The sequence below is a fragment of the Salmo salar genome, chromosome ssa16 (assembly GCF_905237065.1).
Source record: "Salmo salar chromosome ssa16, Ssal_v3.1, whole genome shotgun sequence".
NCBI lineage: Eukaryota > Metazoa > Chordata > Actinopteri > Salmoniformes > Salmonidae > Salmo > Salmo salar.
The window spans coordinates 76,949,282-76,962,943 of NC_059457.1; the positions used below are offsets into that span (position 1 = coordinate 76,949,282).

Here is a 13,662-nt window from a genome sequence, read left to right on the forward strand (position 1 = left end):
GACATCCCACTAGCATCTGCCCACCCACTTCTCAGAGTAGGGATATAAGGAGTACCTGTAACCTATACAATATGAACCTAGGCAACCTTTAAAGTGAGATCTAAACAAGCCAAAAAAAACGACATGACATTTTAAAATGAACTGTATCTCGGATATGAAGAGACAACGGGGTCATTCCTTCATTGGACCCCTGCATCACTTTGGAGATAATAAATGTGGACAGAATGCATGGGTATAAAGTCCCAGCTAAATGCCAAGACAGTGCAGTCTTTCCCCTGTATTCCTTTTTATTAAATAAATATAATTATTTATTGGGGTGTTAAACGTTCTCAGTGTAAAATGAAGACTAAACCCAGATAAAGTACGTAAGAAATATATATTTATTATTATTTTTAAGTAAGATCACCTTTGATAACTAACGATCACCAAAATAAAAACTAGACAGTCAGGAGAATCAAATTCTAAAAATGTCATGCATGGGGTCCCCATTGATTTTGTTACATTTGAGTCACTCAAATAGCTAAGAACACAGGATAAGCCATGGCAAAATGTGTAGAATTGCAGGAAATTAGCTTTAAAACTGCTTTTCTCTCAGCCACATGGCAAAATATGTAGAATTGCAGGAAATTAACTTTAAAATATCAACAATGTCTCTGCGGCCATGCGGGACACTAAAATTTCAGTCAGTGACAGCTCCATTAGCCACGCTCCCACTACAAAGCCAACCTTGCCACAGCTGCTGAAAAAAATATGAGGGGAAATAATGCAGGGAGAATGGCTGAATTGGTGAGGGTTTGAACTGGCATAGTGGTGTGGCCAGTTTGCCATCATCTCTCCAGTGATTTGAATTTGCAATAGATTATGCTTTTTTGTTTACGTTGCCGGCAAGCCTACTTTCTAAGCACCCTGGGAAGCCAATCACTTATTTTTGGTGGCAACATAGTATGGGGATAGAAGCTTCCAATTGTAAACACCAACTGTGAACACGAAAATGTATAAATGTGTGTGCAACTTTGCCCTTTGTTCACTGTCCAATGTGCTAGCTACAGGTTGATGCTGGGATGCAAAACCTAACTACGAAGGGACCCATCCACAGAGGGTCAATGAAAACTGTCAACAAACCAACATAAGCCACACGGCTAAAGGGGTCAATCAAAACCTGCTAACGAATTGCATGTAATTTCGTTCGATAGATGTTTTAATTGAGCTCACCACAGCTAGATTTCGGTGTCACTACTCCCTGTCCCGCCATCTTGGACTGGCCCAAGCAGCCATTACTAGCTAGCTATCCAAACAGCTAACACGTTTAGCTAACGTTAGTTAGCAGCCATTGGAACATAGCGAAAGCCCGTCTCGAGTCCTTCACAATCAACACCAACTCCGGGGCACGAGAACGGCTCAAATTCATGCATACATTTTGCACGAGCCAGATACACAGTGCAGCAAGCAAACACACTTTCCTGGCACCATGGGAAGTCTACTCCATGATATAACGTTATAACGCCATTAAAACAACGTAGCCTTCCTAAACGTTAGCTAGTTCTCTGACCAAGTAAGGTCACTTTATCATACTCGGTAGATATGGCTAGCTGGCTACAAAACGTTACCTAACGCTTATATGACAGTAATGATGTTATCTGTAAAAAGCCATATTATATATGTCCCTGACCACTGAATCTCTAGCTAGACAACATTCAGAATGAGCTGGCCAACTCCAGAATCCAACAACGCACGTTCCACAAGCTAGTTAACGTTATCAAACTAGCAGGGGACTAGCTAGACATTTGCTGGCAGGCTAAATTAAAAGGTTAGCATGTGGTGGTTCGTCTTATCAATATAAATAACTAGCCCGCAAGTATGTACTTGAGATGTTATATTACACAGCCAGCTGGCTAACGTTACTTAACTAGCTTCTTCAGCCACCAGGCTTGTTAGCCATTTCTACTGCACCCAATACAATCCAGCTTGGCAGAAACATTTGATATGCCAAGCCTTTGTGACTAACAAATAGCTAAGTTGACGAGTTAGATAAATGCAAGGCCACCCTAATAACGAAAATAGCCAGTTGGGTTACTAAAATGTGTTTATGTAATGGAAAAGCCGTTAATTTTCACTATTGGATTAACTAGCGAGGGAGAGAAGTAGGGTAGGAACGCTGCGTAGCCGCAGGGTCGCTCTGCGCACATCGTGTGATGGGTGTATGGTTAACCAGAGTCCGTGCTCTCACCTGAGAGTGGACTGGCTTTGTTAGTTAGTTTAACATAGTTACACGTATTACTATGTGGGCAAGAATGTAGAAGGTTCAAGTGTTGTGGTTCAAGGACCGGCTGGTCCTGTGTGTTTGCAACTTAGCGAGCTACCTTCAACAGTAAGGCCTTCGTTCTGGCGCCATCTTCATGAAGCCTCTGAAATCCAAACAGTGAGCTGCAAGCAAGAAGACAACACAGGCGGTTCAGTATCACTTGCACTCCCGTGCAAATGGATTTAACGTATAAAAACGGCAAACGCGTGTACAGAATATTAAGAAAACACCAGAGGTGTGTGCAGGGCTTTGACTCCGACCTGTCAATTCCGACCAAGCTGTCCCTCTCTTGGGCTGTCAGCGTCGGAAAGTCCTCCTCGGTTTCACTGGCTTTTCCCGCCGCCATTTTCTTTTCCTCATCACCACCAGATGCCGAGCCGAGACTCCGAGCAGCAGCGCAGGCAGCAACAGCGAGCGAGACTCCGCACGATTGCATGGAATCGCGACGAGAGGGCGAACGAAATACTCCACCAAATCAAAGAAGGAAAACTAAAAACGTATTAAGATAGAATAAACTTTTCTCCACGATCAAAACGCAATTCAAAATGGTAAATCCTTTCAGGAAAACAAGTACCCCTCCAAAAAGTATTCGCGTCACATTTTTAGGCACCGTTTATGCAACTAATCAAATGTAATGCATGAAGTTCAATTCTTGCAGTTTGAAAAGAGTATTATTTGACCATAAAATTCCCCACAGCTACCAGCTTAAAGTTGTTATAATTGTGTCACACAAGCAAGCGAACCCACGCGCCGCCGTAGTCACGCCTCTCCTACCTCTTCAGCCAATAGATATGTCTGAATATCAACATATGACATGAAGTTTTTTTTACCCATCATCATTTATCTTTTTACAAACCACAGAAATCAATTATACATGTTCATTATTTTCTCAAAAGCAATAATGGTTATATTGTATAGGTATTCAAATTGATTGATTTGTTTTGCAAAGTGCATAAATAACAATGTTAAATAGCTACATGCAAACTGTCATATTACTAAATACATTTAAGAGTGACAACTGAGAAATTTGTGCAAATACTTGATACCAGTATTATTTGCTGTTGATGGGTAAGCATGTCTAAATAAAACGTTGCAAAGATGTGTCGAGGTAAGAATTCTGATTAGGACTGTGTAACTACTTGTCAAATATTTCTCACCCTGCAATGTTCACATCATAATAATCATCCTCCTTGCCATAGGCCCCACATTCCTATACGTTTTTGTGGTTGATACCAATTTGATCTGTTTGCATTTTTTAAAATGTACTAGCTAGTTCTACTGTATTTATGTACAGTATATATACTGTGTTATGAATTACATTCTCACTTTTGTACATGTCTTGAAAATGAAATGAATAGCAATCATTCTTGTTGGTGTTTTTTCCCCCCAGCTGTAGACATGTTCAAAATACCCAGACTCATTTGTTAGACAAGACATATCAATCCAATGTAAAATCCTCAAATCTAATTATCCAAATAGTTTTTTTGATGTATCATAAAACCCTTTGAACATATTACTTTATAAAATCTTACTATTTATTTTGATATCAATTGATTATATATAAGTTACAGTATTTGATGTAGATTTGAATTACATTCAAATCAATTTAAATGTTCAAGGGATAAAGTGATAGCTATTTTGGGCAGAAATGTAATCTAATATGAGGGAAATCGAATCTTATTTTCTATGGAACATTTTTATGCGTCCAAATGAAATTGTCAACATTCTGCAACATTTCAAAGAAAGAGCAAAGTGTTAAAATACTGATGTGGCAAAGCATCATTCTGTAGGCGGGGCCAGCAGAGGTTTATAAAGCTCAGGGGCGGGGCTTGCATACAGCGGTCAACATCCTGATGTAATTTTCTCCAAAATGGCGGATCGCAAAGAAGGTTAGTGCTAGCCCATGTTTATGGATAAAATCATCTCGAATTGTAACAACGAATCAGCTATACTATATATAGATAGTTCCAATATCAAGAAATCTAAACACTCAAATATTGCTATCCGTTCAGCTGCGGCTTTTGACAGGGGGACTTTACTGACTAGATGGTTAGCTTTGTTGCTAGCAATTTAGCCTAATTTCTAAACAATGGCATGCAATCGCCCATCGACCCAAATACCAGCCATTGGCATTGTGAACCTTTTTGTTTTTGTCACCCATGGCTCCTATTCCGACTACTGTAACGTTATAGCAGATATACACTTTATAGTAATGACGTGAACGTGATTACCAACTAAACAAGTATTCCAGTCATGTTTTAAATCAATATTCAATGAATTCATGTGTTTTGTGAATCCTATCAATACTACTATGAAGTTACAGCAAAGATTTAGATGCATGCATTGGAACTGTTTCTTGACTGTGAGGTAATTGGACTGAATTTGGACCTGAAACCTGCCCTAGGTTTGGTTTCTCAAATGATTGCCTCGCCTGGTTCACCAAGTACTTCTCTGATAGAGTTCAATGTGTCAAATCGGATGGCCTGTGGTCCGGGCCTCTGGTAGTCTCTATGGGGATGCCACAGGGTTCAATTCTTGGGCCAACTCTTTTCTCTGTATACATCAATGATGTCGCTCTTGCTGCTGGTGAGTCTCTGATCCACCTCTACGCAGACGACACCATTCTGTATACTTCTGGCCCTTCTTTGGACACTGTGTTAACAACCCTCCAGACGAGCTTCAATGCCATACAACTCTCCTTCCGTGGCCTCCAACTGCTCTTAAATACAAGTAAAACTAAATGCATGCTCTTCAACCGATCGCTGCCTGCACCTGCCCGCCCGCCCGTCCAGCATCACGACTCTGGACGGTTCTGACTTAGAATATGTGGACGACTACAAATACCTAGGTGTCTGGACTGTAAGCTCTCCTTCCAGACCCACATCAAACATCTCCAATACAAAGTTAAATCTAGAATTGTCTTCCTATTTCGCATCAAAGCATCCTTCACTCATGCTTCCAAACATACCCTCATAAAACTGACCATCCCACCGATCCTTGACTTCGGCGATGTCATTTACAAAATAGCCTCCAATACCCTACTCAATAAACTGGATGCAGTCTATCACAGTGACATCCGTTTTGTCACCAAAGCCCCATATACTACCCACTACTGCGATCTGTACGCTCTCGTTGGCTGGCCCTCGCTTCATACTCGTCGCCAAACCCACTGGCTCCAGGTCATCTACAAGACCCTGCTAGGTAAAGTCCCCCCTTATCTCAGCTCACTGGTCACCGTAGCAGCACCCACCTGTAGCACGCGCTCCAGCAGGTATATCTCTCTGGTCACCCCCAAAGCCAATTCCTCCTTTGGCCGTCTCTCCTTCCAGTTCTCTGCTGCCAATGACTGGAACGAACTACACAAATCTCTGAAACTGGAAACACTTATCTCCCTCACTAGCTTTAAGCACCAGCTGTCAGAGCAGCTCACAGATCACTGCACCTGTACATAGCCCATCTATAATTTAGCCCATACAACTACCTCTTCCCCTACTGTATTTATTTATTTATTTTGCTCCTTTACACCCCATTATTTCTACTTTGCACTTTCTTCCACTGCAAATCTACCATTCCAGTGTTTTACTTGCTATACTGTATTTACTTTGCCACCATGGCCTTTTTTGCCTTTACCTCCCTTATCTCACCTCATTTGCTCACATTGTATGTAGACTTATTTTTCTACTGTATTATTGACTGTATGTTTGCTTTACTCCATGTGTAACTCTGTGTTGTTGTATGTGTCGAACTGCTTTGCTTAATCTTGGCCAGGTCGCAATTGTAAATGAGAACTTGTTCTCAACTTGCCTACCTGGTTAAATAATGGTGAAAAAAAAAAAAGTTGCCTAGATGATAGAAAGTGAAAGCAAAACAGTTTAAATTCTTTGTATGTCTTCATCCCAGATGACATCTTATCAGAAAAGGATGAGCCGGAGAGCGAGGATGAGACCTATGAGGTGGTGGACCTGACAGAGTACGCCCGGAGGCACCAATGGTGGAGCATGGTGTTTGGGAATAACTCTGGTCCCCTCGCTGAGAAATACTCTGTGACCACGCAGATCGTGATGGGAGGGGTCACTGGCTGGTATGCAACCCAAAGCAAAGGTGTATAGGCTAAATATGCTTATTATACAAATGTCTGGATCTTTGGCCCCTAGGAAACACATCAACACATTTCAGTGATGAAATGCATAGTATGAGTCGGTGATGTAGTCAAGTCACTAAACCTTGAGTCCCAAGTCCCTAGTAGAGGTCGACCGATTAACCGGAATGGCCGATTACATTGCACTCCAAGGGAGGAGACTGCGTGGCAGGCTGACTACCTGTTATGCGAATGCAGCAAGGAGCCAAGGTACGGTGCTAGCTAGCAATAAACGTATCTTATAAAAAACCATCAATCTTAACATAATCACTAGTTAACTACACATGGTTTATGATATTACTAGTTTATCTAGCTTGTCGTGCGTTGCATTCAATCGATGCGGTGCCTGTTAATTTATTATTGAATCACAGCCTACTTCGCCAAACGGGTGATTTAACAAGAGCATTCGCAAAAAAAGCACTGTCGTTGCACCAATGTGTACCTAACCATAAACATCAGCGCCTTTCTTAAAATCAATACACAAGTATATATTTTTAAACCTGCATATTTAGTTAATATTGCCTGCTAACATGAATTTCTTTTAACTAGGGAAATTGTGTCACTTCTCTTGCGTTCATTGCACGCAGAGTCAGGGTATATGCAACAGTTTGGGCCGCCTGGCTCGTTGCGAACTAATTTGCCAGAATTTTACGTAATTATGAAATAACATTGAAGGTTGTGCAATGTAACAGGAATATTTAGACTTAGGGATGCCACCCGTTAGATAAAATACGGAACGGTTCCGTATTTCACTGAAAGAATAAACTTTTTATTTTCGAAATGATAGTTTCCGGATTTTACCATATTAATGACCTAAGGCTCGTATTTCTGTGTGTTATTATGTTATAATTAAGTCTATGATTTTATATTTGATAGAGCAGTCTGACTGGGTGGTGGTAGGCAGCAGCAGGCTCGTAAGCATTCATTCAAACAGCACTTTCGTGCGTTTGTCAGCAGCTCTTCGCAATGCTTCAAGCATTGCGCTGTTTATGACTTCAAGCCTATCAACTTCTGAGATTAGGCTGGTGTAACCCGATGTGAAATGGCTAGCTAGTTAGCGGGGTGCGAGCTAATAGAGTTTCAAACGTCACTCGCTCTGAGACTTGGAGTAGTTGTTCCCCTTGCTCTCCAAGGGCCGCGGCATTTGTGGAGCGATGGGTAACGCTGCTTCGAGGGTGGCTGTTGTCGATGTGTTCCTGGTTTGAGCCCAGGTAGGGGCGAGGAGAGGGACGGAAGCTATACTGTTACACTGGAAATACTAAAGTGCCTATAAGAACATCCAATAGTCAAAGCTATATGAAATACAAATGGTATAGAGAGAAATAGTCCTATAATTCCTATAATAACCTCAACCTAAAACTTCTTACTTGGGAATATTGAAGACTCATGTTAAAAGGAACCACCAGCTTTCATATGTTCTCATGTTCTGAGCAAGGAACTTAAACGTTAGCTTTTTTACATGGCACATATTGCACTTTTACTTCTCCAACACTTTGTTTTTGCATTATTTAAACCAAATTGAACATGTTTCATTATTTATTTGAGGCTAAATTGATTTGATTGATGTATTATATTAAGTTAAAATAAAAGTGTTCATTTAATCGTGTTCATTTAATCGTTATCGGCTTTTTTTGGTCCTCCAATAATCGGTATCGGCGGTGAAAAATGATATTCGGTCGACCTCTAGTCCCTAGTGTTCCGGTCCGAGTCCTTTATTCTCGAGTCGAGTCACAAGTCCCTTGGTAGTGCTAAAAGCTGTAGTCCAACCATTTAAAAATCCAAATTCTCTTCAACTGTTGGCACATTTGAAGGATATCTCTAACATTTGCTGTTGTAGTTAGTAGGCCCCCTATTTTAAATTGTGCATCAGAGAGATTTTCTGACAACAAAATCACTTCTGGTCCAGTCTCAGTTGATCCATGAAAATTGTGACTTGAGTCAAGTCTGAGTCCTGGACTCGAGTACTACAACACTGCTATCAGTCACGCCTCTCTCTCACATTCAGGTGTGCAGGATACTTGTTCCAGAGAGTAGGGAAGATAGCTGCTACTGCCATAGGTGGAGGGTTCCTGTTGTTACAGGTAAGAGATGCATCATATTTGTATTGAGTCAACTCTGGGTACTTACATAATACACATCTCTATTTCATTTTAAAAATGTATTTAACTAGGCAAGTCCGTTAATAACAAATTCTTATTTACAATGACGGCCTCCCCCGTCCAAACCCTAATACGGAAGACGCTGGGCCAGTTGTGCGCTGCCCTATGGGACTCCCAATCACTGCCAGTTGTGATACAGCCTGGAATCGAACCAGGGTCTATAGTGACGCCTCTAGCACTGAGATGCAGTGCCTTAGTTCACATCAACTAAGGCGCCACTCGGGAGCACCAATGAGATCACATGTAACAACGTGAACGGAGTGCCACTTGAAATGCAACCCAACAATCCCCACTCATTTTCCTTTCTGCACCTTCTCCTGCAGATAGCGAATCACAGTGGCTACGTGCAGGTGGACTGGAAGAAAGTGGAGAAGGATGTGAACAAAGCAAAGAAACACCTGAAGAAGAGAACCAAGCAAGCAGCCCCTGAAATTAACTCCTTCTTCGAGGAGGTAAAGGTATTAATAACACTGCCTGACTTTCCTAATCGTAACTCTATGGTAGGCTATTGTGCCTATAGTATTGTGTGATTCTAAAAGGTGAACATGTTTGAGATGTGTGCGTGCTCATTGGTCCTTTATCTAACTGTTCATTTATTCCGTGAGACCAACACCAGTACCAGGGTGTGGGAGCTGCTTTTTGATTCAATTGGATTTACAGTCCATTTGAATCTCAGTGCCTTGCATTGCATGTACTTATGACACAAAAATATATACTTAATTATCATATTTGGGGGGAAATAGCTAAGTTCATAAATACCTGAGTCATCCGCAGCCATTTGATGGACTAATAATGCAGCAACACCGCCCTCTAGCGAACTCACACTGTAAAAGCACATTCCTGGATTTATCACAAGCAGAAACTAAAGTATACCCTGCGTATAAGATTCTTATTTTTCCATCTATTATCACTTATAACCCTTCAGTTATTGGGGGTGACCTCTCACAGTCTGCATGTTTTCTCTCCTTCCCCTCTCTGCAGGCCACAGAGTTTGTCAAGAAGAACATTGTCCTGTCCAGCGGGTTTGTGGGTGGATTCCTCCTGGGCTTAGCCTCCTAAGGGCGTCGGGACCAATTCACGACTGAGGAAGTCGTTACATAGGAAGAAGGAAGCTGTCATTACTGTGAACTGAGTCGCCACACGGGATGTTGTCATTAACTGTGAATCGCTGTCTTTCTCCCAGCACGGAACTAGTCATGAAACGGGTTTGGGAGGAGGCTGAACATGTGAAGCTGCCACTTTATCCCCCCTGGGTGCTCTCTTCCGTTACTGCCCAACTGATCTGAGTCTAGCTTGTCCACCTTCTAGCTTGTCCTCTTTTTCTTCTATTTATCTGGTGGTTTCTGATCCAGGATCAGTTGTTTGGGCCTGGCTATATATATATATATATATATATATATATATATATATATATATATATATATATATATATATATATATATATATATATATAATATACAACTAATTTTGACTTCAAAACATAGAAACTCGGAATTTTCACATACGTTGATGTTAGGGGAGTTCTGGATGAATACAATATTGAAAATGTTAGAAATGTCCCTTTCAGTGCACAACGCGACACCTCTTGATACACTATGATAAACTACTAATATACTGTACCACACACTGGACATAGGATTACTCAGCCCCTGTCTATCTGGTGCCCTCTTTTACCTGGAAGAACAGGTCTAGGATCAGGAATGTGTCCCAAATGGCACCAATTGCCCATACGGCTCTGGTCAAATGCAGTGCACTATGTAGGAAATAGGGTGCCATTTGGGACACAGCCCAGCTCTCCCTACACTCAGACCAAAGTTTTACCACCCTGTGCTATTCAACAAAATGTGTCTGCAGACCTGTTGTTACGGGGTTAATATACCAACACCGGATCACTGCACCTTTGCTGGCTAATGTACTGTAGGTATATCAGTGTGCAGGTTAGCGTTTTTCATCATGAATCTTGTTCTGGAGGCAGCTCTGCAGAGTGGTCACTAGATGGCACAGCCACAAAATCTGATTTTAAATCTAACTGTAACCACACTGTTAACCCTAATGCCTAACCTTACATTTAGACCAAAAAGTTTAATGTAGTTTTCATGAATTTTTACAATATAGCCAATTCTGACTTTGCAGCTGGCCCATCTAGCAGATTCGCTTAGTTCTGCCTCCAGGACAAGACTCATTCCAAAAAATGTGAACCTGCTATCAGTGTAGTAATAGGAAAAAATGAGATTTAGTCATGTGTAGAATACACTATCTGTTTTATAGATAGAAGGAAATGCACAGTATAAAGTCAGTGTTCAGTTGCTTATGAGTTGCTCCATATTGTGTCTTTAACTATTTAAATATTACGTGTCAGGAGTATGATTTTCCATTTGTTTCTGTACTTCACCAAGTGCACGTTAACTTCTTGCTGCCGTTAACCTCCATTTTGTATGTTCTGACTTCCTGAATGCTGTTTTGAAATCTTGATAACCAACCAACCATAACTATGGATTTGTCTTATGTTTCTGTTTTGTCAAATAAAGTTGCCTGATTTTTGTAGGTTAGCAATGTTAACCGTTTGTGTGGTCACTGGACTGCATGGCAGACATGCATACTTTCAGGGCTTGATGTGTACACTGAGTGGATTAACAGTCTATCTTGACACGTTTAACTTCTCAACAATATACTTATTTTGATTATTAAAGCCAGCATGACTTTTCAGATTTCAGTAGCTCTATGGCTGCCTTTACACAGGAAACCCAACTCCGATCTTTTGCCAAATGATTGGTATTTTGGCCGATCAGGTCAGATTTTTTGCCAGTAATTTCAGCAGAAGATCATAATTGTGCTGCCTGTGTAAATGTAGTTTATGAGTTCCGGTAATGCAAATGTCCAGATTTTATGATGTGAATAGAAATGGATGCTTCCTTGCGTCAGCATGGAGGATGGGTTTGTAATAACTACCATGCATGTCACAGCAACAATGAATGAATGAGCTTTGTCACAATACTAAGATATTTCACCACTATGTCTGTGCATTCATCTACATTGTGAAATCTGCTTTTGAAAGGTACTGCATGTAGAAAGAGACAAGGGAAGATACTCACCAAATCAAATCTGAAATAAGTACCAATTGTACATTTTTGTGTTTAGTTTACCTCTGTCACAGAGTACAATATCAATTAATTAATAAATTAAAAAATGTTGGGTTTACATTAAATGCACATTGAATTGGGGTTTAGTCCTGATAGGCTTTCTGTAGCTAGAGGTTTAGTTCCGGGATTTATGAAGTACTCTTTGTCAATTGACTTGACAAAGAACCTTCTTTCAAATAAAATTGTATTGATTTATTGTAATTTCATAATGTCCTGTCAGAGGCATATTGATTTGTGTAAATAATGACTCTTCAATGTCTATTGAGCTAAATGAAGCTGAAAAACAGAGGCAGCCATGATGTTACCTCACCAGAGTGCCTCTCTCTGCCCTGTGTTACTGTAGCTGCCAGCGCCACACTACCACTGGTCCCTCCCTGTTGCTATGGAAACTGCTCTTTTTCTCTTTCTCTCTTCCGCTTGCTCTCTTGTGGTGTGGTGAGGCCTTCCCTCTTTTCCACTCTCTTTCTCACTGCCTTTCTCTGTCCTCTCTCTGTTTCTCTCGCTTTCTCTTTCCAGTCCTGCCTTTTTCTTTGTTTTTACCTCTATCTCGCTCCCTCTATCTATCTGTGAGTGTGCCCATGTGTAATGGTATAGGGGTAGAGGGGGATATTAGAGTGGGGGGAATGAGATGAGTCCCACTCTCCACCATTCGATGACCACATCACCAACCAATCGGATCATCAATAGCCCCAAATAAATCCAACCAATAGTAGGGTAAAGCCAGAGTATGAGTGCCATGGAAACTGCAAGGGATGTTTTATATTAGCAGCTCGCCCTAGTGGCACCAGATACCGGTACACCTCAGTCAGGCTGTTCAAAGCAATTGTGTTATTAATCCATTGATCGCAATCTAAGGGCTGCATCTTCATACTTAAACCTTTCCTCATATCTCCTTTATCTGCACTGTTCTGAAAAAAATAGGAAAGGCGAATTCGATATGGTGCGTGCATGTACTAGGTACTGGCTTTCGTTAGTTACTTCATATTAGTAGAGGAAAGACAGGAGACAGGAAACAAATGATTCTTTTGAGATACAACCTAATCCATGCCTTCAGGCAGCGGGCTCCAAAGGGTCCAAGCCATACAATAGTTAACTCTTGTCACAATCAGTTTGTTGAGAGCTGTCATTAGTATGGTTACGCAAAACCCTCTCTGTAGTACTAGTCAGTGGACAAAGTCAGAGATGAAACGTCAATGCATGTTAGAATAGCAATGTTCATTATTCATAGTACAATAATTCATAGTAATTAGTACAGCAAGAAGCTGCCTTTTTATACGGAGCATGGCTTATTAAACAACTGATAGATAGAGACCATTTTAGGCCTATCACACAAATTATTCATGAGAGAAAATAGAAAATTGATCAAATGGGACCATTTCTCCCTGAGTTGGAGTGAATTTGTCATAATAATGCTAGCCTGGGTAGACTGAAACACATTTCTGTTTCCGAAGGAAGATTCTGTGTGAAAGTACATTTATTTCTTATGTATTTGGAAAGTATTTGGGGTATAATACAGAGCCTATGACTAGTGAGTCTTGGATATTATCATATTATTCCTGCATTGCATCTAGATTTGGAGTTCTGTATCATAGAATTAGGAATTAGAATACTAGAATGGTTAAGAACCTTTTTATGATGGCAGTGAGGTCAGCCATTTTGGTCAGGGAGTTGGTCAAGCATGGTTTGCCAGTGCTGTTGTAAGATATTGTGTAAAATAATGAATTTGAAGAGAACTGTATTTATAATTATATGACTATATTTTAGGTTGACAATAATTCTATTACACAATTTCAGATATATCATGTGCCTTACTTTTATTTTCCTGCATAAGTAAAATCAGGATAGACATTAATTCCAGTTAGACTGGTTTGGATTTCTCCCTGGCTGCCATTTTCATCCCATTCTGGAACTTTTAGGGTTTAT

General features: G+C 40.7%; 2 protein-coding genes across 4 annotated transcripts in view; one reads left to right on the top strand and one right to left on the bottom strand.

Annotated features, from left to right (window-relative positions):
* LOC106574735 (lysine-specific demethylase 6A) overlaps positions 1 to 3,048 on the bottom strand; it is a 53,557-nt gene extending 50,509 nt beyond the window's left edge. For both annotated transcript variants that reach the window (XM_045697931.1, XM_045697930.1), the window contains exons 1-2: positions 2,563 to 3,048; positions 2,361 to 2,424 (exon numbers count right to left, since the gene is read on the bottom strand). In XM_045697931.1, the coding sequence (XP_045553887.1) occupies positions 2,361 to 2,424; positions 2,563 to 2,738 (240 nt within the window). In that variant the 5' untranslated portion in view covers positions 2,739 to 3,048. The remainder of the gene's footprint in view (positions 1 to 2,360; positions 2,425 to 2,562) is intronic.
* A 1,050-nt stretch (positions 3,049 to 4,098) lies between these two features.
* Positions 4,099 to 11,158, top strand: LOC106574736 (FUN14 domain-containing protein 1). Of its 2 annotated transcripts, none has more exons than XM_014150757.2 (5): positions 4,099 to 4,191; positions 6,203 to 6,383; positions 8,446 to 8,521; positions 8,923 to 9,051; positions 9,581 to 11,158. In XM_014150757.2, the coding sequence occupies exons 1-5, from the start codon at positions 4,173 to 4,175 to the stop codon at positions 9,656 to 9,658; spliced, it is 483 nt and encodes a 160-aa protein (XP_014006232.1). In that variant the 5' UTR covers positions 4,099 to 4,172; the 3' UTR covers positions 9,659 to 11,158. The 2 variants fall into 2 exon arrangements, with proteins under 2 accessions (XP_014006232.1, XP_014006231.1); XM_014150756.2 differs by having other exon boundaries at positions 4,106 to 4,191; positions 8,923 to 9,057.
* The last annotated feature ends 2,504 nt before the right edge of the window (positions 11,159 to 13,662 follow it).